General features: G+C 51.9%; 1 protein-coding gene and 1 non-coding gene across 2 annotated transcripts; both read right to left on the reverse strand.

The window, feature by feature from the left end:
* Nucleotides 1–240: 240 nt before the first annotated feature.
* Nucleotides 241–27,823, reverse strand: KCNJ10 (potassium inwardly rectifying channel subfamily J member 10). Its single transcript, XM_056852875.1, has 2 exons — nucleotides 27,789–27,823; nucleotides 241–1,377 (listed from the first exon to the last, which is right to left on the reverse strand). Exon 2 carries the CDS (start codon nucleotides 1,375–1,377, stop codon nucleotides 241–243), a length of 1,137 nt encoding a protein of 378 aa, XP_056708853.1. The 5' UTR covers nucleotides 27,789–27,823.
* Nucleotides 24,954–25,022, reverse strand: TRNAV-CAC (transfer RNA valine (anticodon CAC)). The gene has a single exon. It is a non-coding gene; the product is annotated as a tRNA-Val (tRNA).

Below are 27,823 nucleotides of genomic sequence, written 5' to 3' on the forward strand. Positions count from 1 at the left end.
TGGCGAAAGGTTTTTATGCTGCGGTGGGCTGAGAGCTACTGGCTGTGTCATTGGGAGGGAAATTAATGTTCTAAGGGAAGAAAAGATCCCTCCATTCCCACTTAGAGAGGACTGGATTGAAATGGAAGGAAATACAACAGGGAGAGCCCTAAAGGAAGGAAGGAGGGAATCCAGAAGCAACTGGAGAGGTCAAAAAAAAAAATCTGAGTGAAATGTTGCCCTGGCAAGTTCTCAGAGCTGTCAAACGTTGCTGATCCGAACACTTAGCGGGCTGCTTCCCCTCTCGGCCTTCTCCCGAAAGGATTCCTCCAGCTTCAGTTTTTCGGGGTCTCCATATCGTACGGTCTCATAGAGGCAGCAAGGGGGTGCAACTTTGACCACCTGCTCAAAGAGACTGAAATCGGCGACGTACTTCCCACTGGCCGAGAGAGAAATGACGGGGGTGAATTCGTAGCCCCAGAGGATCTCCTCAGGGAGGTAGGAGGTGCGCACCTGGCAGGTGGCGCTAGTCGACTCCACGGTGCCGCTGAGAATGACCACCAGTTCAAAGTCTCCTTCGCCCGTGCGCAGGGCCATGTCCCGGAAGGGGCTGTTTTCGTCCACTATGTGGTAAAAGGTGAGGGGCAGGATGAGGAAGGGGCTGTCAGAGGAGGTGTCCACCTGGAAGTGCACGTTGACCTGGTTGAGTTGGACATTCTCCCCTTCTTTGGTGAGGTGGGTCTGGAGGAGCTTGCCGGTCACCTGGCAGCCGATGAGCAGACTTTTGCGCATGTTGGCCACCCGGATCATTAGACACGTCTTGCCATTGTGCTGAGCCACCACCGCATTCTGGCTAAACTTGATGGTTTCCGCCCTCTTCTTAGGCCGGGCAATCTTGGCCAAGAAAGTGCCCGTGATGAAGATCTCCATGATGGTGGTGAGGACCAGTTGGCTAATGAGCAAGACGATGGCCAGCGGGCACTCCTCGCTGATGTAGCGGAAGCCGTAGCCGATGGTGGTCTGGGACTCCAGGGAGAAAAGGAAGGCCCCAGTGAGCGTGTGGACCTGCATGACGCACGGGGTATGGTTGGCGGGAGGATCGAACTCCAACAGGTCTCCGTGCAGCACAGCCACAAGGTACCAGATGACGCCAAAGATGAACCAGGTCCCTGCAAAGGAAGCCGAGAAGAGGATCAGCTTGTAGCGCCACTGCATGTCGATGAAGGTGGTCCACAGGTCCTTCAGGTAGAGGAACCGCTTGTCAGCGATGTGCTCCATCTTCACATTGCTCCGCCCGTCCTTCGTCATCACCCGCCTCTTGCGCAGGGCAGCACCAATCAGGGGGCGGCTGTCAGTCTGCGTCGTCTGGCTGTAGTAAACTTTTGTAGCCGAAGTCATCTGCGGGAGGGCGGGGGAGAGAACAAAGGAAAAGAGGAAAGGGTTAAAGGGAGCCGCAGAGGAGTAGCTGTGTTGGTGCCAAATCAGAAGTTTGGGATTAGAACAGTCGTCCACCAAAAGGTGTTGGGGTGTGTCATGCAGGCAGGCCTGAAGCAGAACTAGGCATGGATACTTTACCAGTGTGATTTCCCTTACTCTCTGGCCATTTTTGCATGGCAATTAGCAGCACGTTCCAGGCTGAAGTGCCCCGCATATTTTTTTAAAATTTGCATGCTGAACCATAATTCCAGAAGTGACTGCGAAGCCAGCACATACCTGCTTCGTATTACAAAAGAGCCCATTTAACGTGACCTTTGGTGTTTGCCCCAAAGAATCTCCCTCAAGGAACAATGCAAAACAACAGAGGTGCATTAGCTATGCACATGCTAATGGCTATACAAACAGGAACAAAGGAGCAGGCGAGTGGGGGGAATGGAACTTCTCCTTTTGTGTTGGGACCATGAAAAGGCATTTTTTAAGTTGCATTTTAAAAAAGAGCTTTGAGCGAGCATCAAAATTGACCATGCAAAAATGGCCCCAGTGTAAAAATTGCCTTGTGGGGCTAAACTAGGTATGTGTTGTTGCCACCTGTCCACAGGTCTTCCCCACCTCTCACACAGGGTAGCCAATGAAATGGGATGAGGCAGGACAGCACAGGACATAATGGGCTGGATCCCTGGTCACAGATTTGCAGGATCCAGCCAATGAACACATGTACACATGAAGCTGCCTTATACTGAATCAGACTCTTGGTCCATCAAAGTCAGTATTGTCTGCTCTGACTGGCAGCAGCTCTCCAGGGTCTCAGGCTGAGAGGTCTTTCACATCACTTACTTGCCTAGTCCCTTTAACTGGAGAGGCCGGGGGTTGAACCTGGAACCATCTGCATGCCAAGCAGATGCTCTATCACTGAGCCATAACCTCTTCCCCACACATGAAGCTGCCTTATACTGAGTCAGACCCTCGGTCCATCAAAGTCAGTAGTGTCTACTACTCAGACAGCAGCAGCTCTCCAGGGTCTCAGGCTGGGGTCTTTCACATCACCTACTTGCCTGGTCCCTTTAACTGGAGATGCCGGGGATTGAACCTAGGACTTTCTGCATGCCAAGCAGATGCTCTACCACTGAGCCATGGCCCCTCCCCAAATGGTGTTCTGTCACACAGCTGCACCTGCCAGATGTCACCAGGAGACCAAGGGACCAGGACCAATGCTGGCGAGACCTTCTGAGGCAGTGTCTGATTTCCCCCTGTGATGGACTGGATGAAGAAAGAGAATATCAGACTGACCCTTTTAAATCATCACATGTTGCTGTCTTTGTGTCTCAAGGACTAACCTTAATAATTAAATCTTAAAGGTGTCCCTGATTTTTGTTCAGTGCAGCAGGGCTGCCAAGAGAGGAGGTCTGGAGGGGTGTGTGTACAAAATTCCCTGGGCTGTAGTCAGCTTGAGGGCGCAGGGAAGCTGCTGGACTCATCCTGCATTTCAGCGAGTGCATTTCAATTTATTTCACTTTTAGTGCAGTTCTGCACTTGCAGCCACTAGGGGTGCAGATGAGAACAGAACAAACAAACAGATGCTCTGACTTAATTTGCTGCCCTTTTTTAGCAATGATTTTTTTTTAAAGAAAGCTCTTCATGGATGCAAAGTACAAAAAAAAAAGGTTAAGGAAAACATGAGATGTTTCCAAGCCCCTCAAACAACTTGGTATACCTCCATTCCTCTCTTCTCTCACCTTCTACGCATGCACCTCATTTTGCTACTGTAGGCATTAAGCTTCAACTGGCACCTGCTTCATCAGATGTAAGAAGTGTGTCCTATATTGGTAGACTTATACATGTGTATGTAAATATAAACTTACAAAATTAGACACATGGCTATATAAATAAATAATAAGTGGCACAGATGGTGCAAGCTGAATACTTGATATAGGGAATAGAGGTTTGTAAACTACTGCATGAAATGAAGAAAATGGAGCGTGGGAATTTTTTTCTGCCTCCCTGCCAGTCCCTGTTTGAGAGGCCAACGTCTCCCTTTATTCAGTGGGGCTTCTTCCCAGGCTCAGTGGTGCCTCCTGGTGCGCTTCAGTGTTCTGGCTATAGAGCCTTCCTGATTCCGCTGGCTCCTGGATTGTTTGTGGCGGTGGGGTTCACACTGTATCCTATTGCAATTATTATCCTGATTGCAGTAACAGAAAGCCAAGCGATTTGTTTTGTTATGTATGATATTTGTTGGATTTTATATGCCAATTTTCTCTACCTTTTAAGTAGTCTAAAACCTGATTACAATCCCCTTCCTCTCCCCACAACAGGCCCGTTGTGAGGTCGGTGAGGCTGAGAGAGCTCTAAGAGAGCTGTGACTCGCCCAAGGTCACCCAGCTGGCTCCATGTGGAGGAATGGGGAAACAAATCAAGTTCACCAGATTAGTGTCCGCTGCTCATGTGGAGGAGTGGGGAATTGAACCTGGTTCTCCCAGATTAGAGTCCCCTGCTCTTAACCACTACACCACGCTAGTTGTGTGGGGGAGGCAGGTGGAATTTTTGTCGGCGGGGGGTGGGCCTGGGTGGCTCTCCCTCTCAAAACATGCCAAGTAAATGGCAGACGGGCAGCAGCCTGTTTCTCTCTCGCGCTCCAGCAGATGGTGCCAGAGGTCTTCGTGTGAGGAAGGAGCCACTGCCTCCTAACGCGCATTATAACACAGGTGCTCGGGAGACCAGCGAGCCCCCAGCAAGCCAAAAAGGGCAGAGCACGTGTGTTTAAAGCACCCCGATCCCCCTTGGCTGCCCCATTCAGCTGGGGCAAAGTTGCACTAATGAGGTGGGGTCATTCCCACGGTTAAGCACAGAGCACCCCCTTTCGCCCCACAAGCTCCTGCCCTGAATCTCAACTTTTATTGAGTGGATTCCGAAAAGTGGCAGACTCTGCTTTATGATCCCACCCCCAAGCCCAGCCCTGTCGCAGCCTCTTTTTCTTTGCAGCCTCTTTTAAACATGCTTGTGACTAGGGTTGCCAACTGCCAGGCAGCTAAATATAAATAGTAACCTATGCCGTAATCAGTAGAAACTAGACAATACTGGAAAGAGGCAATCCGCCTTGCTGACTCTACCAGAGAGAGGCAATTCGCCCTAAAAACCTTTTTCTCCACGTGAGTCTCTGCTCTTTCATTGGAAAAATTGAAACCGGCCAACAGCATTCAGTCTGAACAATGAGCCGATACCCCAGAATAATTACCACACATTGAGCTGATGAAGCCACTGAAACGTGTGCTGACCGGTTACACGTCCTTTTTGTTCCTTTGACTTTTTGGACCCCAATTGTTCTTCAGACATTCACTTGCTCCTGCAAGCAATTTATTTCATATTGGGTCTGCTGTACTAATTTCTGTTGCATTTATTGTATTGGGACCTAATTCCCACTGACTGATGTGACAAGATGGGAAATTTCATTGCCTTGTTTATGTTGTTTTGTCCCCACCGACTGATGAGACAAGTTGGAAAATTTATTACTTTGATTATCCATGATTGTTGTCATTTATTTCTGTTTATAATTGTATGTATATTAAGCCTGTGCTTACAATAACAGTTTCTTATGTAAGTCATGATTGCAATTAAATATTAATGTACACAAACTCCTTTCTCCTTTTTTATTCACCCATGTTATTAATATCTTTACTAGTATTGAAGCAAAAAAATTTTGCTTATTGAAGGTTGGCTAATTATAGCATAGTGTTCCAGCTCGAACACACAATATTTTTGGAGCCGCTTTGGCAATTGAACTCTATGGCATTGAAGTCCCTCCCCTCCCCAAACCCCACCCTCTTCAGGCTCCACCCCAAAAATCTCCCGCCGGTTGCGAAGAGGGACCTGGCAACCCTACTTGTGACCCCGTTAGGCAATCAGTGGGCTGTGATCAGCTGTGCTAATTGCCAGCGTTAAGCAACCCAGGGCTGGGTCGCTCTGGCTCCCCTGTTCCGCCGTTCATTACTTCCAGGCCGCCTGGAGCTATTTTGTGGGGAAGCCGGGCAGAAATGGCAGAAATGAATACACATCACAAACAGAAGGGCGAAAGTGGCCGAGTGACCCTTCTTTTTCCACATATTTATTGAATGTGCCTGTGTGTGTGTGTTAAGTGCCATCAAGTCGCTTCCGACTCATGGCGACCCTATGAATTAACAACCTCATAAGAACATAAGAAAGGCCCTGCTGGATCAGACCCAGTGTAAGGTCTGAGTTCACCTGTTGAATCCCAATCACCAAACGTCCAGACAGGGTATTCTAAGAGGCTGGTTTATTTGGGAAGCATAAGGTGAGTAGCAGGAACTTACAGGGGAAGGTACGAGGACTCCAAGGGGGGGAATACAGACAGGTTGGAACAGATACAGAAAACCAAAGGCACAGTTGGTTACCAAGCCGAGCCTGGTTCCCATGGTAGATTACAGTTATCACTCAAACAGAGAGAAAGCAGCCATAACAAACTTCTGAGCAACAGACCCTTGAAGGCCAGCTGCCTGGAGCTCACACCCAGGCCCATCAAGTCCAGCAGTCTGTTCACACAGGGGCCAACCAGGGGCCTCTAGGTGGAGAAGAGGGGCATGGCAACCCTAGGGGAGGGACAAACTTCTCCTTTGGTCATCATGGAGGGTCTCGTCTTGGGGTCTCCTTCCTCCAAGGAGCCTGGGGAGGGGCATCCGTGCACCGGAGAGAGAGAGGGACTGGCTCCAGTGAGCTGTGTGGCTGAGTGGGGATTTGAACGCAGTGCTTCTAAGTCCTAGACTGTTTCAAAGGGTAGCTGTGCTTGGTCTACAGCAGAAGAGCGACACTCAAGTCCAGCAGTGCCTTACAGAACAGTAAGGTTTTCGGAGTACCTGATGAAGGGAATGTTGACTCTCAAAAGTCGACTCCCTATCAGCCTTGGCTTCTAAGGTGCTCCTGGACCGGAATCCAGAAGTCCTAGACGGGCCCTCTCGCGGCTAGGGCCACCACCCTGGCTCCAGGAAAGCTCTCTCAAACCTCCCAGCCTGTAACCCTGTGGAACAAAAGGCAGCAAAGTATCATCAAAGAACCGGCGGGGGGGGGGGGGTGTCTCCACGGGCACGGAGCTCTGTCCAGCCTGGCGCGCAGAAGAGTTGGGTAGAATCTGTGCAGACAGTGCGGTTGGAGAGGAGCAGCCGGTGCCTTGGGGAAAGCCCCATCGCTCGCCCTCATTTTTCCTTCAGCCTAGGGTTGCCAGGTCCCTCTTTGCCACCGGTGGGAGGTTTTTGGGGCGGAGCCTGAGGAGGGCGGGGTTTGGGGAGGGGAGGTGCTTCAATGCCACAGAGTCCAATTGCCAAAGTGGCCATTTTCTCCAGGTGAACTGATCTCTGTCGGCTGGAGATCAGTTGTAATAGCAGGAGATCTCCAGCTAGTACCTGGAGGTTGGCAACCCTAGCTGGCAAAGAGGCTGGAAGGTAAGCCCTGCATGGTTCCCAGGCAGGGTTGCCAGCTCTGGATTGGGAAATACCTCGAGATTTGGGGGGTGGAATAGCAGGAGATCTCCAGCTAGTACCTGTAGGTTGGCAACCCTAGTCCCCTGGGAGGAAGTTTCTCTTCTCATGCTTACTCTGCAACAGCTGTGGGGGGAGTCCCCAAAAGAGTGCTTCAGCATCTGTGTCCACCCAGGTCCTAAGCAGCTGAGCCAGGGAGCAGCTGCTCAGGAGAGGCCTTTGAAGGACTGGGAGGAAGGTCCCCGAGGGAGCAAGCCCTGCACGGAGGCTGCCCCTGCCGGAATCCTGAGAGGGCTCCAACCTAGGGTACCTAGCTCCGAGTTGGGAAATACCTGGAGGTTTTGATGCAAGGCGGCGTTTAGGGAGGGGAGGGGCATCAATGGGGTATAATGCCATACAGTCCACCTTCCAAAGTGGCCATTTTCTCCAGGTGAACTGATCTCTTTCACCTAGAGATCAGTTGTAATAGCCGGAGCTCTCCAGCCATCACCTGGAGGTTGGCAGCTCTACTCCCACCTGGGCTAGGGCCTTCCAAGTCACCCCTCTGCACCAGCCTCCCTGCTTATGGTTGCCAACTCCAGGTTGGGAAATACCTGGAGATTTGGGAGTTGGAGCCTGGGGAAGATAGAATTTAGGGAGCAGAGGGACCTCAGCAGGATTTAGTGCCACAGAGGGGCCGTGGCTCCACGGTGGAGCCTTTGCTTGGCATGCAGAAGGTCCCAGGTTCAATCCCCGGCATCTCCAGTTAAAAGGACAAGGCAGGTAGGTGATGGGAAAGACCCTTTTCTGCCTGAGACCCTGGAGAGCCGCTGCTGGTCTGAGTAGACAATACTGACTATGATGGACCCAGGGGGGTCTGATTCAGTAGAAGGCAGCTTCATGTGTTCATAGGTTCAAAGTCCACCCTCTGAAGCAGCCGTTTCCTCCAGGGGAACTGATCTCTTTCGTCTGGAGATCAGTTGGCATTCTGGGCAGTCTCCAGGCCCCACCTGGAGGCTGGCAACCCTAGTCACTGATCTCCCTTCTTGCCTTCAGGGTACCGAATGCTGACTGTGGCGGAAGAGCCATTCCAAAACATCCTGGTCTGGTTGGCAGGGATGACAGGAGTGCAGAAGCCAGAGCCAGTCTCCGCCACCTTTCATGCTCCACCAGACGTCACTGGCCCTCGGCAAGCATCCACTCGATCGCCCCATCCACGGAGCTCAGTAAATCAAGGGGGAAAGAAAAGAAGGCCGAGACAAACCCCCACAGTGTTCCCAACCCAGTCTCTGCTCATCCTCTCCCCAGCCGTCCCCTTCAGCCTCCCCCCCCCCAAGCAGGAAAACAAGCCCATCAGGAACAAGAAAGGCCCTTTTCATCTGGACCTGCCAATGTTTGGAAACATCTCATGGAAGCAAAGCCCTGGGATGGTCCCACCGAGGCAGCCGGCCCCTGCGCGGCCCTTTCTCTCCGCTGAAAGGCAGCCGGATGGGTGGGGGAAGGACGAGGCTGGGAAATGAAATTCCTCTCCGTCACCCCGAGACTCTCCTGAGGAGCCACTCGCTGCCCGCGGCAAAGAGGGCACGCTGTTCCTCGCCCAGATTTAAGCCCGTGTTTGGCACTTAGGGTTTCCTCTTGGCTGGCTCAGCGTCTCCAAGTATCTCTCAAGGGTCACTCGGGTTTGGGCAAGGATAATTTCCCCTTCAGTCTAGGTGAAGGACAGCCAAGACGGCTGCAAAAGAAGGCCGCTGGCCATGGAGTCTGAGGAGAGGAGGCTTTGTCGGCCTCGGCCACCTTGGCAGGGTTTGTCAAGGCTTCAAGCTGCTGCCTGAAAATGGCAGGACTTCAACTGCCCCTGTTCCCTTTCAAGGCTTCCCATCAAACCACTCGCCTGGCTTGGCAGGCCCCCAAGAGAGCTAGGGGTGCCAGGTCCCTCTTTGCCACCGGTGGGAGGTTTTTGGAGCCTGAGGAGGGCGGGGTTTGGACAGGGGAGGGACTTCAGTGCCACAGAGTCCAATTGCCAAAGCGGCCGTTTTCTCCAGGTGAATTGGTCTCTACTGGCTGGAGATCAGTTGTAACAGCAGGAGAGCTCCTGCTAGTACCTGGAGGTTGGCAACCCTAAAGAGAGCCCGAGTCAGGCATCCAGAGCTCCCCACCAAAGATTTCTCCCCTTCCTCCCAGAAGGGGGCAGGGTAGTGTCGCCAACCTCCAGGTACTAGCTGGAGATCTCCTGCTATTACAACTGATCTCCAGCCGATAGAGATCAGTTCATTACTGGTGCTGTGCATCACAGACGATAATATTGCATGAAGATATAACAAGATTCCGGTATATCCTTGTTTCACATTGACTTGCTTCCTCAGACTATGCAATTTAATCTGACTGCACATTAAATCTGACTGTAGGAGTCATTTTATGAACTGCAATATTGCAGTCAGATTAAATTGCACAGCACCAGTAATTCATAGTCCACGCTACCTGATACAGCAGATGAGAGATTCAGGCTAACTAGCCGATCCAGCAAGCGGGATTCCAGCTACGTGATTAGCCAGCACCAACCAGCTGATTGCAACTCTGTGTGCATCCTTCTATTATTACAACAGGACTAATTTTGCTTGAAAACATATATAAACCATCTCTCCGGAACGCTCCACTTATTACCAACAGTGTTTTCTGATTCCAGGATCACCGTGAACTGAATTTATAACCAAAGATAGGTGAATTGAATGTGAAAAGTTGGTAACTTGTACACATTGATGTCGTTATAATTACAGTAGAATATTTGTTATTATCAGTGGCTGTGTACTGAGTATTATTTCCTTTGGATTTCATACCTTTTATCAGTAACCTCCAGGTGGTGGCTGGAGAACTCCCGCTATTCCAGCTGATCTCCAGGCAACAGCAATCCATTCCAATGGAGAAAATGGTCACTTTGGAAGGTGGACTCTATGGCATTGAAGCCCCACCCCAAACCCCGCCCTCCTCAGTCTCCACCCCCAAAACCTGCAGGTATTTCCCAACCAGAGATGGCAACCCTAGTGGTCCTTGAAGGGCGGGGCCTGGGAACCAGCACTGACCTCCACAGCGCACCATATGGTGACTAGAGTTGCCAACTTCCAGGTGGTGACTGGAGATCTCCTGGGATTACAACAAATCTCCAGGCGACAGAGATCAGTTCACCTGGAGAAAATGGACACTTTGGAAGGTGGACTCCATGGCATTATACCCTGCTGAGGTTCCTACCCTCTCCAAACTCCATCCTCCCTAGGATCCACCCCCAAATTTCCAGGAATTTCCCAACCTGGAGCTGGCAACCCTGGTGGTGATGCAGCGCTGGAGTAGCAGCCCTTGCTCTGCGTCCCCGTCAGTTGCTTGTCAGAGCAGCTCCAGAGATGCTGGGACTTTCAGCCAGTTCCAAACCTCTGGCAGAGGACCCAGCCTCTCTGCCATCGCGCGTCCGAAATCTGAGTTGACCATCTGCCTTGGCAGCCAACACACAGGAGATCTCGTTGCACGGAACTTCACGCCCGGGAAAGTCTCCAAGCAAATATTTTTAAGGAAGAGTTTTCTAGAGGCCTTTCGCATGGCACCTTTGGGGTGGGGGAGGGGAGCATGGATTTGGCAAACTCCAGAAACAAACTGCTTCTCCACAACATGTGTTTTAGCACAATGGCGCATGGATGCATGCTGGGCTCTGCCAAGGCATCTGGCTGACAAGGTTGGCCAGAAATGGACCCCCAGGCAGAAAGCAGGGGTGCAACTGAGCCAGTACTCTTGAGGCCATGGCCCTGAGGCCAGACCAGCCAGTATCGTAAGGGAGGAGAGTGCTTCTGAGAGTGCACAGAGTGCCTTAAACACATAAACACATGAATAAACATGAAGCTGCCTTCTACTGAACCAGACCCTAGGTCCATCAAAGTCAGTATTGTCTACTCAGACCAGCAGTGGCTCTCCAGGGTCTCAGGCAGAGGAGGTATTTCACATCACCTACTTGCCTAGTCCCTTTAACTGGAGATGCCGGGGATTGAACCTGGGACCTTCTGCATGCCAAGCAGAGGCTCTCCCACTGAGCCATAGCCTTCCCTCTCTACCAGCCTGCACATCGCTCAGATAAGAAATAGGGTTGCCAACTCCAGGTTGGGAAATTCCTGGAGATTTTGACAGTGGGTTCTAGGGAGGGTGAGGTTTGAGGAAGGAAGGGAGATCAGCACAGTAAAAAGTCAGAGTCCAGCCTCCAAAGCAGCCATTTTCTGCAGGGGAACTGATCTCTGTGGAGATGGTAGGGGATCCTTTTCGGCTTTTTTCAGGTTTAATTGCGGCCAAATATGGCAAAAGAGGAATCCCGGCAAAACTGGATAGCCCCTTCCCGAATAACCAGAATAGGTATTCGAGTTTTTCAGGTTCGGCTATTCCCCTTTAGATCTGTGCCGTGGGCCTTCTCCGGAGCTGGCAAAAGCCCACAGCAGCACAGATCTAAAGCAATTCTACACTGCCCTGATTCCCAGGACCTCCACGAATTGGGACAGCGTGGAATTCCTTTAGATCCGTGCTGTCAGCCTTGGACTGGGGAAGGCTAGTGGGGGCTTCGTTAAGCACGGGAAGGTGGATGGGGGCGCCTGGGTTTTCCTTGCTGAATTTTTTTCAGTAATTTTTGGCTTTCGGTTTATTGAACCTGAAAAATTTCAGGGGGGAAATCCAGTTTTCCAGATTTTTCAAGCATTTTCTGGTTTAATAAACTTAATGCCAAAAAATACCCCCCAAAATGGTGTACACCCCTAATGTGGACAGAGTGGAGCGGGTGCAGAGGAGAGTGACAAGGATGATCAGGAAGCTGGAGACCGAGGAAAGGCTGAGGGCCCTGGGAATGTTTTGTCTGGAGGAGAGGAGGTTGAGGGGGCACAGGATCGCTCTCTTTAAGCATTTGAAGGGCTGTCAGAGGAGGGCAGGGAGCTGTTCCTGTTGGCAGCAGAGGATAGGACTCGCAATCATGGGTTTAAATTGCAGGTGGAAAGGTACCGGCTGGATATTAGGAACAAATTGTTTACGGAAGGAGTAGTTCAACAGTGGAATGTTCTGCCTAGGGAGGTGGTGACCTCACTGGCAGTTTAAGCAGAGGCTGGACAAACACTTGTCAGGGATGCTCTAGGCTGATCCTGCATTAAGCAAGGAGTTGGACTAGATGGCCTCTATGGCCCCTTCCAACTCAATGATTCTATTATTCCATGTCAGGTCTGTAAGTTTCAGGTTAGATCAGCACACCAAGGTATTTCTATGATTTTATAATTCTATGATTGTAAGAGATGAATTGTAATTCTGGAAGATCTTCAGGCCCCACCTGGAGGTTGGTAGCCCTAAGTAAGAAGGGAGAAAGCCTGGTGAGTACCTTGTAGTAAAGCTGAGGCATGAAGTAGGGGGCTACTCAGCCTCTGCCCCTCTGCCTTTTTTCTACCACCGGTTGCATGTGGCCACGGAGCCCAGAACTGGCTCCAGGCCTCCCTAGGCCACCTGTGCGCCCACCCCCCGCCTCTGAAGTCACTGATTAACCAGATCTGTGCAGCCAGGTGACCTTTCCCGGGGCTCAGTACCACCTGTGCCAGGAGATGCCCACCTGCCTTTGCCCAAGCAAAGCTTCCTGTGCCTGGGCCAAGGCGAACTCGGGAAGGGCCGCCCGGTGTCCCATGAGCCCAGATGCCAGGAGAGGGAGCGGAGGGAGGCATGCCAGCCGGCTCTGCAATCCCAGCCCTGGACAAAGGCAGCTTTGTGGATCAGTTTTCTCACCTGGAGCCCCTGCGCAGAGAGGATCTCTGGGTGCCGGAGGAAACAGATATGGCAGAAGTACAGCCCAGAAGTGCCAGGACAGCCAACGTCTTTGATCTGGGGTGGGAGGGAAGGGAGAGATTGGTGGGGAGGGGACGACACACAGAGGTACCCTCCTGGGGGGAGGTTCCCTGCAGAGCTGCGGTCAGGAAATGATGCAGAACTCTGCTCCACCTGCCAACTGCTGGTCCAAGGAGCTGGGAGGGGGGAGGGGGGAGGAAGGAGAGGCACAAAGTCCACCGTGTGTGGTTGTTTTTGAAATGCCCATGAAACGAAGGCATCTTTGAAGACCCAAGACTGCGATTAAATCTGGGGTAACTAATCCACAGGAAGCAGCTGGGCTCCCTCCCGGCTGTGTCCAGGTGACCAATTCCAGAAGGGCAGCCAGTCACCTGAGTCTGTGGTCACCAAAATCTACGAACGGCTGCCTGGCACCTGGAACGTTCTCACTTTCCTCGTGGCAGGAGCTTGTGCAGGCAAGCCAAACCCCGTCAGATATACCACCTCATTCATGCCCATCTTCTGGGCATGGAGTATGGGTCACTGGGGGTGTGGCGGGGGAGAGGTAGTTTGGAATTTCCTGCATTGTGCAGGGGGTTGGACTAAATGACCCTGGTGGACCCTTCGAACTCTATGATTCTATGATTCTAAGAGGGCCATGGGCCAAGCACTCCGGACTTATGTTTTCAATTTATTGACATATATACCCCACTTTTCTCCCCAATGAGTACTCCAATCAGCTTACATTGTTCTCCTCTCCTCCATTATATTCTCACAACAACCCTATGAGGTAGAATAGGCTGAGAGTGTGTGACTTACCCCAGGTCACCCAGTGAGTTTCTGTGGCATTGTGGGGACTTGAACCTAGGTCTCCCAGATCCTGTTCTGACATTCTAACCCAGGGGTGTCAACATAAGGCATGCAGGCCGGATCTGGACCCTTCAGAGGTCTTTTGCAGCCCCCACCCCTCTCGATCTGGGCTGGAGAGTCATGGCTCGGCCCAACCAAGTGGCATTGATGTCATATCCGGCCCTTGTAACAATTGAGTTCAACACCCCTGCTCTAACCAGTACACCCTGCTGGCTTGTTACTGAATGGACACTTGTGGTACAACCACCCACCCAGCCAGCCTCTCCGCTGTGTTTCGATCTGTGTGGCGATCTCTGCCTTTATCCAGATGGGAAGGCCTCCAGTTTTAACCGCTGGCCACTGGCTCGGGTTCTTTCTCCCCGGCCCGGCCCAAAGCTTGATGAAAGACCTTCCCAGTCCCCAAATCTCCTTCTACCCTTCCGAGTTACTTAGGCAAGTACAATCACATCCCTTCTTAAGCTTCCTGATAAATGAAAAAAGATCAGGTTCTTCAAGGACATATTCCCATGAAACATGGCCTTCCCACGGGAGTGTTTTATCTGTTCTGGAAAGGAACAGCAAGTCGGGTTTTGGAGATGCAAACTTACTACCCTTTCAAAACCAGCCCAACCACTCTGCTGCAAGCTCAGAGCCGATTTACGCTTTACGGCACACCGACACACTGTAGTTACAGGCAGCAATCTGGCTTTTTACCACCCCCAACCCCAACCCCATGCCCAACCTGGAGGGCCCAGGCTAGCCTGATCTGGTCAGATCTCGGAAGCTAAGAAAGGCTGACCCTGGTTAGTACTTGGATGGGAGACTGATGAGGAAGTCCAGGGTTGCTACACAGAGGTAGTCAATGGCAAACCACCTCTGCTTATCTCTTGCCCTGACCTGGATGGCCCAGGCTAGCTTGATCCCATCAGATCTTGGAAGCTAAGCAAGGACAGCCCTGGTTAGTATGTGGATGAGAGACCACTAAGGAAGGCCAGTGTCCCTATGCAGAGACAGACAAAGCCAGATGACCTCTGAATGTCTCTTACCCCATCCTGGATGGTCCAGGCTGGCCTGATTTTGTCAGATCTCGAAAGCTAAGTATGGTCGTCCCGGGTTAGTACTTGGATGGGAGACCTTGAAGGAATACCAGAGTCATGGTGTGGAGGCATGCAATGGCAAACCACCTCTGTTTAGCTCTTGCCTTGAAAACCCCACGGGGTCTCCATAAGTCGACTGAGACTTCACAACACTTTCCACCACCGTCCAGTATTCATGCTATCATAAAATCACAAAAGCCATGATGCAGAGCAACTGCAAGCAAAAGTCATTACATGAGAAGCTACGTGTCCATATGGTATTAAGACTGTGCATCACACATCGAACCTGCTGGTTTCCAAACAGAAAGCCCGGCTTTCTTCAGTAGAAAAGCGTAACAGTCCAGTAACATTTTAAAGACTAACAAAATTTCTGATAAGTTATGAGCTTTTGTGAGTCACAGCTCACTTCTTCAGAAATTCACTGCCTGAAATTGGGGGGGAAAGGCACTGGAAATGGGAGGATTCCTGAGGATTTAGCCCTTGGCCTCCACAAGCCTGGTTTTCAGCTATTTGCCATGAGAAACTATGAGCGTAGAGTAGAAGGCTCAATTCTTAAGTCAAAGGGAAGAGCTTTTGACCAGGGATGAGGCTCCTTTGCCTGTGGGAGACTAGTGTCTGGGCAGAATGGAGATGTCGCTGGTCCCTCAGAAATCACACCTGCCCCGATTCCCTCACCTGCACGATTCAAGAGTCGCTCCTCTCTTGCACAGGCAAAGCCCATCTCTTTCCTCACTGGCCCCCTTGGAAAAGGCGGCCCCAAAGGATGGCGGGGGGAGGGGAGTCTTGCAGGCACTAAACATTAACCACCTGTACTTTGACTTGCATTAATTAGGCAGAAGATAGAGACTCAAAGGCCCCCTCCCTCTCCCAATACTACCCCCCGCCCCCACGCAGAGAGCCTGTCCATGGCCACTATTTGATTTGTATCCCCTGGCCCCCATCCTGCTTAGACTTCTTGCTCCAGGGAAGCAGAACAGTTCTGTGAGATCCAGCCCACGGTTCTTCTGCCTGCCCAGTTCTGCAGAACTCAGTTACCACATGACGCTGCCTGATAGTGAACCAGACCCTCAGTCCAGCAAGGTCAGTAGAATCATAGAATCATAGAGTTGGAAGGGACCACCAGGGTCATCTAGTCCAACCCCCTGCACAATGCAGGAATTTCAGTATTGCCTGCTCAGGCTGGCAGCAGCTTTCCAGGTTCTCAGGCAGAAAAGGATCTTTCACATCAGCATAAATACAGATCCATCTAACTGGAGATGACGGGGACTGAACCTGGAACCTTCTGCATGCCAAGCAGAGGCTCTACCACTGAGCCACAGCCCCTCCCAGTTCTGTATGGAAACCAAACTTATATTTATTTATTTACTTTGGCTTGCGTCCACCTTTCCCGACCAGTTACTGGCATCTTTGTTCTCATGATCCGGGTCTTCAGGCCCAGAGTCCCAAGCCATGCATGGGGATGACTCTGTCTGTGGTCGGTCTCACTCTCATGGGTTCCTGCCCAAGAATCCTGGGGCTGGTCTAGGGGCTGCCAGCTCCAGGTTGGAAAATACCTGGAGATTTTGGGAGTGGAGCCTGAGGAGGGGGGGTTTGGAGAGGGGACTTCAGTGCCATAGAGTCCAAATGCCAAAGCAGCCATTTTCTCCAGGGGAACTGATCTCTTTCGCCTGGAGATCAGTTGTAATAGCGGGAGATCATCTGGAGGTTGACAACCCTAGCCTGGTCATTGAGTAGGGTTGCTAGCTGCGGGTAGGGAAATACCTGGAGATTTTGGGGGTGGAGCCTGAAGAGGGAGGGGTTTGGAGAGGAGAGGGACTTCAATGCCATAGAGTCCAATTGACAAAGCGGCCATTTTCTCCAGGGGAACTGATTGCTGTCGCCTGGAGATAGGGTTGCCAACCTCCAGGTACTGAAATACAGATGCACGGGTACTAAAGTAGTCAGGCTGAGAAAATAATAGTACAAGGCTCACGAAATACTTGCAAGAACATGTATTAACAAGTACAAAAATGAAAGTGTTAATACATGTTCTTGCAAGTATTTCGTGAGCCTTGTACTATTATTTTCTCAACCTCCGGGTACTTGCTGGAGATCTCCTGCTGTTACAACGGATCTCCAGCCGATAGAGATCAGTTCACCTGGAGAAAATGGCCACTTTGTCAATTGGACTCTATGGCATTGAAGTCCCACCACTCCCCAAACCCCGCCCTCCTCAGACTCTGCCCCAAAAACCTCCCGCTGGTGGTGAAGAGGGACCTGGCAACCTTACCTGGAGATCAGTTGTAATAGCTGGAGGTCTCCAGCCACCACCTGGAGCTTGGAAACCCTATCGAGGGAGTGGGTGGTCTGGAGAGCCATGCCTCTCTCTCTCTGAACTGCAGTCCCACTTTTCTTTGTGAGTAGCCATGGCAAGGGACTTGGTGGAAACATGTCATCTAAGAAAGAGGAACAACACCTGCTGGTGTGTTTTTCTGGAGCCAGGTGCTGTGAAGGTCAGCTAGGCAGATCGCCACCGCCCTCGGAGGGTCCCTGGTGCCTCTTCTCCCTCACCCAAAGAGGCAGACCTGCCAGCTGCCCCCGCACAAGCAAGAGGCAGCTTCCTAGCCTGCAGCAAACATGGTTAAAGTGTAACCCTGAGACATGTTGCAAGATTAGGCTGCAAATCGGTTTCTACCTCCAGGGAAACACGGCGGAATTTAGAACAAGAGTCAGCTTGTTAAAACCTGTGTTTAGCATCAAGGGACTGAGCCGGGGCACGGAGGGCACGTGAGGAGCTGAGTGGTACAAGACCCACAACCGCCATTACATAGGCCCCACCACAGATGGCCCCCGCTTGCAGGGGTCTTCGGATGCAGTGGGAGTGATTCTGGTGCAAGGAGGATGGACATTTGGCAGGCTCCACATGCCTCTCTAAGCTGTGCCCAAGCTGTCTGCGTACCTGCCACTATGCCCCCCCCTTCGAAATAACCCCACCCTGTGGTGAAGCTCTACATTCACAAGGCCACTCACAAGGATCTCCAACCAGTGCCAGCCAGGGGCGGCAGGGAATGAACACATGAAGCTGCCTTCTATTGAAGCAGACCCCCCACCCCCTTGGTCCACCAAAATCAGTATTGTCTACTCAGACCGGCGGCGGCTCTCCCAAGTCTCGGGCAGACTACATCACTTACCTGCCTAGTCCCTTTAACTGGAGATGGCGGAGATTGAACCTGAAACTCCAGTGCAAAAGAAAAAGAAGAAGAGTTGGTTTTTATATGCCGACTTTCTCTACCACTTAAGGAAGAATCAAACCGGCTTACAATCACCTTCCCTTCTCCTCCCCACAACAGACACCCTGTGAGGTAGGTGGGGCTGAGAGAGCTCTAAAGAGCTGTGACTGGCCCAAGGTAACCCAGCTGGCTTCATGTGGAGGAGTGGGGAATCAAACCCCGTTCTCCAGATCAGAGTCCACTGCTCCAAACCACTGCTCTTAACCACTATGCCATGCTGGCTCCCAAAGGCCATTAAAGCCCCAAGGAGAGTGCTGCCTAACTCAGAAGGGCCTGCCCACCCGCCAACCCCCTTCCTGGGCAGGTGTAAGAGTCCTGTGGGCATCGGAGGAGCACAGCACCAGGGACATCCCGTGTCTCCCTCCTCCCTGAGCTGATGAAATGTGACATGTCAGGAATTTGCAAACAAGCCCGAGGCTGATGGAGCAGGCAGGCCTGAGCCAGGGCTCTGCCAGCAGCCCCCACTTCCCCACCCCCACAGGGCCATCTGCCTCCCCTCTGGCCACCCCCACCCACTCTCTTCCCTGCAGCACCCAGATCCAGAGCGAAGGCCGAGGACCAAATCTGCCGCCAGGGCCGCTTCCACCCTCCTCCCTTTCCCCAAGGGATGCTGCAGCTCCTCCTGCCAGATCCTCTTTTGCTTTTGAAGTTGGATGAGATGACAGTGGCCAATTTCTACCCCCCACACAAGCCATTGCCAGGCCCAGGGTGGGGGGAAGTGGAGTTGAGGGCTAGCAGGCAAGGTTGGACAGCCCCCCCCCCCCCATGCATCTCTGCAGGCTCTGGAAACCAAAGGCTTGGAAAGGGACCGGTCCAAGCGGGAGGGTGGGGGGCTCGAGGTGAAAGCATTTGACTGTTTGTGAGGGGAGCGGGCCAGACAGTGGCTCCATTGTGTGTGCCCCCGGAGAAGGCCTGAATGGAGCTTCCAGGGACACAAAAGGGCTTTGAGGCGAAGGACTTGGTTAGTATGCGCGCTGGGGAATCACTCCGCTGCCTCCGCTGCCTCTATCTGCCCCAATCCGCCTCTCTCTGCCCCCCTCCCAAGCGGCTGCTTCGTCTTCTAAGGGAGGTGATCCAGGCAAGAGGGGGCCCAAAGAGTAGGGGGCAGCCCTCCAGTGGGGGAGACGGGCTGCTGGCTCCTGTGCTGGAGGGGGCGGGAGAGCTGCCCCCATCTCCCACACACCTCTGTCGAGTAGGGTTGCCAGCCTCCAGGTGGTGGCTGGAGATCTCCCGCCATGATATCTAGGGCTGCCAACCTCCAGGTACTCGCTGGAGATTGCCTGCTATTACAAGTGATCTCCAGCCGACAGAGATCAGTTCCCCTGGGGGAAATGGCCGCTTTGGCCGTGGGACTCTATGGCATTGAAGTCCATCCCCTCCCCAAACCCTGCCCTCCTCAGGCTGTGCCCCAAAAACCTCCAGGTGTTTCCCAACTCAGATCTGGCAACCCTAATTATATCTGACCTCCAAGTGACAGAGCTCAGCTCACCTGGAGAAAATGGCCACTTTGGAAGGTGGACTCCATGGCATCAAACCCCCCCTTCTCAGGCTCCACCCCTAAAATCTCCAGGTATTTCCCAACCCGGAGCTGGCAACCCTACCGCCAAGGGCCCCAGCCTCCCTGCTGCCTTGCCTTGCTTTGCCCCCACAAGGGGTTCTCAAGAAGCAGAGGGGTCGCCCCCATCTGCCAGCTTCCTCTTTCTGCACCCAGGCCCAAGCCCTTGAGAAGAGATGCCAGGCCGGCCTTGTTCCCACCTTTCTAGACGTGTAGGAAATGGTCACCCAGCAGGACAGGAATGCCCCCCCCCCCCGTTCTCTGCAAATGTTTTGCCTTCCCTGGAAATGCCTCTGGGTGTTTTGCCTGAGCAGCTCCCCCCCGCCCCGCCGCACGTGTGCTGAATTTTGCTTCATAATAATTTGTTGCATCAAGAAATGCAAGGAAGTGCCCCCCCCCCCAGCTTGGCCCCATCCCCAGACATTCTGGAAGCCCCCATAGGCAGACTAGAGGAAAAGCTGGGGGGGCTTCCTGGGGGGGGCTCTGCTCAGTTCCAGAAGCCTCTTGCCAGCTGACGGAGCAGCCTGCAGTTTGGCCCTCTGTCACTGCCAAAGCCCTGGATCGCCCAGGCTAGCCTGATCTCGTCAGATCTCAGAAGCTAAGCAGGGTCAGCCCTGGTTAGTATTTGGATGGGAGACCACCAGGGAAGTCCAGGGTTGCAGTGCAGAGGAAGGCCCTGGCAAACCACCTCTGTTAGTCTCTTGCCGTGAAAACCCCCAAAGGGGTCGCCAGAAGTCGGCTGCAATTTGACGGCACTTTACACACACACACACACTGCCAAAGCAGTCTGAGAAGCGAAAACATTCCCTCAGCCAAGGAAGAGAAATCCCTTTTAGCACTTTGTTTGGGGGAAAACTGGGTTCTTTCCCCTGGTTTTGGCTCTTCTCTATCAGGCTTAAAATGTGCAATGCAGCCCCCCCCCGCCCCCAACGAATGGGACTGGAGTCCTGAACCTGTCCCTGCCCACACATTCCCCCCCCCCCAGCTAGAAGTGACACCTGCCAAGAAAAAAGCAGGTCTGGAGAGGGGCTGAAGAAACAGGTGGGGACAGAGGGAGAGAGCTGAGCTCCCTTTCCCACAGCCCGGCTGTGCTTTGAATGACCCTCATCTTCTGACTTCGTAGGAAATCTGCGTGACCCGCATGGAAACAAATGGACCGTGCCACCCTAACATCTAAACCGGACAATTGGGGACTGGGAAAAGAAGTCAGACAGAAAGAGGAGGAGGGGAAGCAGGCAGCCAAAGCAAGAGCGGGTAAAGCTGGGGGAGGGGCCATGGCTCAGGGCAAAGCATCTGCTTGGCATGCAGCAGGCCCTAAGTTCAATCCCTGGCATGTCCAGTTTAAAGGATGAAGTAGCAGGTGGTGGAAAGACCTCTGCCCAAGACCCTGGAGAGCTACTACCAATCTGAGTAGACAATACTGGCCTTGATGGACAGATGGTCTGATTCAGTAAAAGGCAGCTCCATGTGAGAATGGCCATGGTGACAGGAAAATCTTGCAGGCGTTTTGCTCAAATGGCCAGTCATGCCTCTCTCAGTTCACATGAACACCTGAAGCTGCCTTCTACTGAATCAGACCCTTGGTCCATCAAAGTCAGGATTGTTTACTCAACCCAGCAGCAGCTCTCCAGGGTCTCAGGCTGAGGTCTTTCACATCACCTACTTGCCTGGTTCCTTTAACAGGAGATGCTGGGGATTGAACCTAGGACCTTCTGTGGGCCAAGCAGATGCTCTACCAGTGAGCCACAGCTCCTTCCCCAAAGAGGATGAACACATGAAACTGCCTTATACCGAATCAGACCCTCGGTCCATCAAAGTCAGTATTGTCTACTCAGACTGGCAGTAGCTCTCTAGGGTCTCAGGCAGACGTATTTCACATCACCTGCTTTCCTGGTCCCTTTAACTGGAGATGCCACTGGGGATTGAACCAGGGACCTTCTGCATGCCAAGCAGATGCTCTACCACTGAGCCATGGCCCCTCCTCTCCCATGCTGACAGCACCCTATTCAGATTGCAACTTCAGGGGATGTGGAGAAGGGCCTTCGACCTCCCACTCCCCTCCATTTCCATGGCCTGAGATGATTTGGGAGAGGGGGTGCTCTTTGGCCTGTTGGGAAAATCCATGTGTGTTGGTGTCAGCCAGGGACCACATAGCGCCTCCTGGGACCATGGCATATCAGGAAAAAAGCACGGGGACAGATGGGGACCCCTTGTTCACATATACCTCAGTTGTAATCCAGATTGGACATGGTGTGCATAGGAACTGGTGAGAACCTTCAGGCGATAAGTAGAGGTGGAGGGGGGAGGTAGCTGTGAATTTCCTGCATTGTCCAGGGGGCTGGACTAGATGACCCTGGTGGTCCCTTCCAACTCTATGATTCTATGGTTCTTTTAACTGGAGATGCCGGGGACTGAACCTGGGACCAGTGTGAGTGACACAGGACACAGGGTGGGGACCACCAACCCCACTTATGTCCTCCATAACAGATGAAAGAATGACTGGGAAGCTTCATGTCAGGGTGGGGATTTGAACCCGGTTCTCTCAAGTCTAATCCCTGCTTCACCATCTACAGCAGTGGTTCCCAACCTTTTTTTGACCAGGGACCACTAGGACTTTTTTGTTCGGTGCAGGGACCCCAAGGTTCAAAATAAAAATTCCAACAATTTGAAAATAAACTTTAATCATAACTGTTAGTTAAACATTAAACTTAGAATAATATTTGAATATATATAATAGAGAACTTTTAATTGAAAACATTAATTTATTATGGGTTTATAACTTTGTTTCGCGGACCTTAATTTAGTTCTCGCGGACCCCTGGGGGTCCACGGACCCCTGGTTGGGAACCACTGATCTACAGTCATTGCTTCTCTGGGACATGGTGGACTAAGTTCAGTCCTGCAGAACCTACTTAGTTTTGTACTAAAATTCCCAGAGAACCCCGCTGTGTTTTAAATGTACAAAGGAAGCAGAAATATTTGGGATCTCTTAAATTACTACAAAATAACTACCCCATGTTTAAAAAGCAGGTAGCCTCACCACTGCAAAGCAAAAAAACCCCAAAAGAAATCCCAGAAGACCTTCCCTTAAGACAAAACATGACTATCCGCAGGTTTCTCCAGAATTCTTCAATAGGCTGACTGTTAAACAAAAGCCAAGCAATTGGGGGGGGCGGGGGGGTTGAGGGATCCCTCAGGCCATGATCTTAAAGGCCTCCAAGAGATCTCGTTTTTCTCCCCCACCCATTTTTTGTTTTTAAACATCCAGTTCTGGAGAACTCAAAAGCTTTCACAATTTTGTTTGATCTTAATAAAAATTATTAAGTGACATTTTTTGGATTTAACCCCATGCTAAGCGATCCAAAAGGTGGGTTTGAAAACAGGACAGGAAAATAAAAAGCATCAAGTTGTAAGCAGAGCCAGCAGGGAGTAGACTAGAATCCGGGAGAACCAAGTTTCATTCTCTGCTCTGCCACAGAAGCTGGCTGGGAGATCTTGGGCCAGTCATATACGCTCAGTGTACCTCACAGGGTTGTTGAGAAATAAAGTGGAGGAGGGGGTCATGGTTAACCACTTTGGGTCCCCACTGGGGAGAAAGGTGGGATTTAAACGAAGTAAATAAATAAATGTGGGTCTAAAAGTGTCTCAAACATGCGCTAGGCAAGGAAGTAAACAAATAAATATCCATCTGTTAGCAGTTCAGTGAACTTATTATTATCGTGTTGTTGGTATTTCTGTCTTCCGTCAATTGGTTAGCTATTATTCCAGCCTAGGTAAACTACTTCTCATAGTTGGACAAAGTGCCACAAGATGGATAAGTACACAAGAAAGGCCCTGCTGGATCAGACCCAGGCCCATGAAGTCCAGCAGTCTGTTCACACAGTGGCCAGCCAGGTACCTCTAGGAAGCCCACAAACAAGACGACTGCAGCAGCACCATCCTGCCTGCATTCCACAACACCTCATATAAGGGGCATGCTCCTCTGATCCTGGAGATAACAGGTATGCATCATCGGAACATAAGAAAAGCCCTGCTGGATCAGACCCAGGCCCATCAAGTCCAGCAGTCTGTTCACACAGTGGCCAACCAGGTGCCTCTGGGAAGCCCACAAGCAAGACTACTGCAGCAGCATTCTCCTGCCTGGTGTTCCACAGCACTAAATATAACAGGCCTGCTCCTCGGATCCTGGAGATAATAATTATGCATCATGACTAGTATCCATTTTGACTAGTAGCCACGGATAGCCCTCTCCTCCATGAACATCTCCATTCCCCTCTTAAAGCCTTCCATGTTGGCGGCCATCACCACATCCTGGGGCAGGGAGTTCCACAGTTTAACTACTCATACTTCCAGGACCACACAGCGCCTGTCTGTCTGTCTGCAAGGAGGTTCTCCAACAAGCACCAAGTAACCTCTACCCACTTGCTGGGCTCCACCTGGCCTGGGGGCTTCTTCCTGCTCAGCTGTGGGGCTGACATGCAATTTCAGATAACCTGAAATTCAGTAGAATTGCCAAATACCGGTAGCAAATTTGATGCCCTGAATCTGAAATCAAGTTTTCTTTTGGAAATGTAACTCTGAAGGTTGGCAGTGATGGAAAGTGCCATTGAGTTGAAGCATAGCAACCCCTTCATAGGGTTTCAAGGCAAGAGACAAGCAGAGGTGGTTTGCCATTGCCTGCCTCTGCATAGCAGCTCTGGACTTCCTCGGTGGTCTCCAAGTACTAACCAGGGCCCACACTGCTTAGCTTCCAAGATCTGATGAGGCTGGGCTCAGCTGGAGCATCCAGGTCAAGGCAAAAGACATATAGAGGTGGTTTGCTGTTGCCTGCCTCTGCATAACAACCCTTGGTGGTCTCCCATCCAGTTGCTGACCAGGGCTGACCCTGCTTAGCTTCCGAGATCTGATAAGATCAGGCTAACCCAGGTCATCTAGGTCAGGACAAAAGACACGCAGAGACGGTTTGCTATTGCCTCCCTCTGCTGAGCTACCCTGGACTTCCTCAGCGGTCTCCCACCCAAGGACTAACCAGGGCTGATCCTGCTTAGCTCCTGAAATCTGATGAGATCAGCCTAGCCTGGGCCATCCAGGTCCAGGCACTGGGAAGATAACTTGTAGAAGCCTTAAAGCCATCAGGCTGAGAATCCTCCTGCTGGAGGCAGTATTTTTACTTATCTAGTCTGATGTTCTCCTTCCATTCTACAGCACCCACGAGTGGGATCCTTGAAACGGACTTAAGAATACAAGTCCCAGTGACAGTTTGTTTCTGTTTGTATCCCGAAGGCCTTTCAGATGATCAAGGAGACCACCTCCAGCCTTTAGTTTTTGGTGCCAGTACCTGCGACCGCCTCCACACGAACACACAAAGCTGCCTTCTACTGAATCAGACCCTTGATCCATCAAAGTCAGTATTGTCTACTCAGACCGGCAGCGGCTCTCCAGGGTCTCAGGCAGGGGTCTTTCACATCACCTGCTTGCCTAGTCCCTTTAACTGGAGATGCCAGGGATTGAACCTGGGACCTTCTGCATGTGAAGCAGAGGCTCTACCACTGAGCTACTGCCCCTCCCATCTTGGGCATCCTGCTGGGAAGACCTGCTTTGGACCTCTTGTCCTGGATCTTCCAGGGGCTTAGTGTTGCTATGATGCCCACCCCCCACCATGGTGATGGCTGCCAACTTGTAAGGCTCCATGTTCATGGAGGAGAGAGCTATCCTTGACTACTAGTAAAAAATGGATACTAGTCGTAGTGCATGCCTATTCTCTCTAGGATCAGAGGAGCAGGCCTGTTATCTTAGGTGCTGCGGAGCACAGACAGGATGGTGCTGCTGCGGTCGCCTTGTCTCTGGGCTTCCTGGAGGCACCTGTTTCGCCACTCTGTGAACAGACTGCTGGACTTGATGGGCCTCGGTCTGATCCAGCAGGGCCTATCTTATGTTCTTATGCAGAGGTAGCTGCATCTTGTTCTTGCTTTCTGCTTCCCCTTTCTAATAATGCCTTTTAGTATTATTTGATGCTACCCCTGGGAGCACCAGCTAACGCCTGTGGTTTTGTTAAATTCACCAGGTTCCTGCCGCTCTCCAATTTCCCCTGCAAGGAGAGGAACAGGAGCCTGGCGGATCTCTCAGCAGGCTCTGGTGGGACACCTCACCGAAGCAGGGAGGCCTTGGGATGTAGCCCCCAAAACAGGGCCTAAGGAACATTCCAGTTCCTGGCCAGGTTCTCCTGTCCAACGCCTGTCTGCAGATCCTTTGCTATCAGCCACGTCTTCAGGAAATGGCCAGAAGCAATTCCTGGGCACAAGTGCTTTGAAATGCAGAATTGGAGGGGTGGAAACAATCTCCTTGACAGGCTGCCATCGTTCTATGATTGTGGGTGTGTAAAGATGCACGGGAGAGCTTTGTGGATACCGTGGACCACCAAAAAGACAAATATGTGGCTTCTAGAACAAATAAAGCTTGAACTTTCCCTAGAAGCTAAAATGACTAAACTGAGGCTGTGATACTTTGGTCACATTATGAGCAGACAAGAGTCACCGGAAAAGGCAATCATGCTAGGAAAAGTCGAAGGCAGCAGGAAAAGAGGCAGACTCAACATTAAATGGATTGACTCTATGAAGGAAGTTGTGGCTCTCAGTTTGCAAGACCAGAGCAAGGCTGTTAATGACCAGACGTTTTGGAGGTCATTGTTTCATAGGGTTGCCATATGTCAGAAGCAATGTGATGGCACTTAACATACATGCATGCACAAAGATGCACAGACCCAGCTGAGTTACCGAGGGGTGGGGTGTAAAAACGGAGAGGGTTCTCATGCACAAGCTAGAACCCCCAGAGCTTTGGAAGAGGCAGATGAAGATTTCACTTATTCCCCATCTTGACGGTCCCGTCTCCTATAATTTATTTATTTATTTACTGCTTTACTTCATCTACACCTCACTTTTCTCTGCAATGGCCATCCAAGCAGCTGACACAGTTTTCCTCTCCTGGGGGCATGGGGGTGGGTGGAGGTAGTTGTGAATTTCCTGCATTGTGCAGGGGGTTGGACTAGATGACCCTGGTGGTACCTTCCGACTCTATGATTCTACTTTATCCTCGTGACAGCCTTGTGAGGTAGATTAGGCTGTGAGTGCCCGGCCCAAGGTCACCTGGAGAGCTTCCCTGGCAGAATGGGGATTCTAACCTGGGCCTCCCGGGTCCTAGTCTGACACTCTCATGGCTGCACCCCACTGGCTCATCAAAAACCCTCCTGCATGACAGAGGCCAGACACGTCAGAGACCATCACTGAGATCATCCTAGGAAGACCCCCCCCCCAGGAAAACTCCCTGCCACTCAGGACCCCAGCCCCCGAGGACGAGTGACTGACTGAGCAAGGAGCTTTTTGAGCAATAAAAAGTTATCCATCTCAAAGGAGCCGCCAGACGCCCACTTGTTGCTGGATGAGCCAAGCAGTCGGGGTGGCAATCTGGAGCAATGTGCTTAAAATCCAGAGAAAGTTGTGAGGGGTGGGACTGGCCAGGCTGCGGGGGCCACCCCAGTGAAATCTCTCCAGCCCCCCAGCAAACAGACTTTTGCCTGATGCCCCCTCTCTCCTGCGCTGCTTGAAATGAGAAGCCCCTTCTCGGCCTGGCTGAGACCCTTGGGAAGGATGGTGCTGATCCCGGTATGGCCTCTTGGGCATTTGGCACACGGGTCAGCTACGGCCAGGGCCAAAGGCTTGGCCCAGATTCCAGCCAGCAAATCCCCCTTCAGCAGCCAGTTTGGGGGGCAGCTACTAGACCCATACGTGCCTCTTGCACTTGTCGGCAAAACCGCCTGACTGCTGCTCACAGAGCAAGGACCAGGCGCCTGGAATGCTGGCATGACGAGGACCAGCCATGGAAAGCCCTGCATGTCCCCCCACACCACACCACACATACATTCATTCTGTTCACGCAACTGACTGTCCCCACAAAAGGGTGGAGCCACCTGGGGGACCCAAGGGGTGGAGCAGGATTTGGGGAAGGATTGCCAGAAGGGCAGTCACAGATCCTAACAGCCACAGGTGAAGCTGGAGGGGCCCGGAGAGAGAGAGACCACTCAACTGGGGTGGGGAGCAGAAGAGACCTTTTGCTTCGTGAGCATTTTGTTAATCTCTTCTGTCCTCAGTTCTAGGTCTTCATTCCCTCTTTCAGGATCTATTGGGGTTTGCATCATTCCTGCAAGCAGGCAGAATCCCCAGTCCACCCCCAAGATCCTGGCATCCGGATGAAGTCCCCCTGCCACCTGCTGGCACCAAGACCTCCCCCCACCCCCACTTGCAGTCCAGCTGAGCTGTCTGTTGTTTCCTTACCTTGAGTCTGGGGGAGATGTGAAGAAGAGCTGACC

Source organism: Euleptes europaea, chromosome 7, assembly GCF_029931775.1.
Source record: "Euleptes europaea isolate rEulEur1 chromosome 7, rEulEur1.hap1, whole genome shotgun sequence".
NCBI lineage: Eukaryota > Metazoa > Chordata > Lepidosauria > Squamata > Sphaerodactylidae > Euleptes > Euleptes europaea.

Coding starts and splice junctions, on each gene's coding strand:
- KCNJ10 (XM_056852875.1), bottom strand. CDS start 1,377: ATGACTTCGGCTACAAAAGTTTACTACAGCCAGACGACGCAGACTGAC.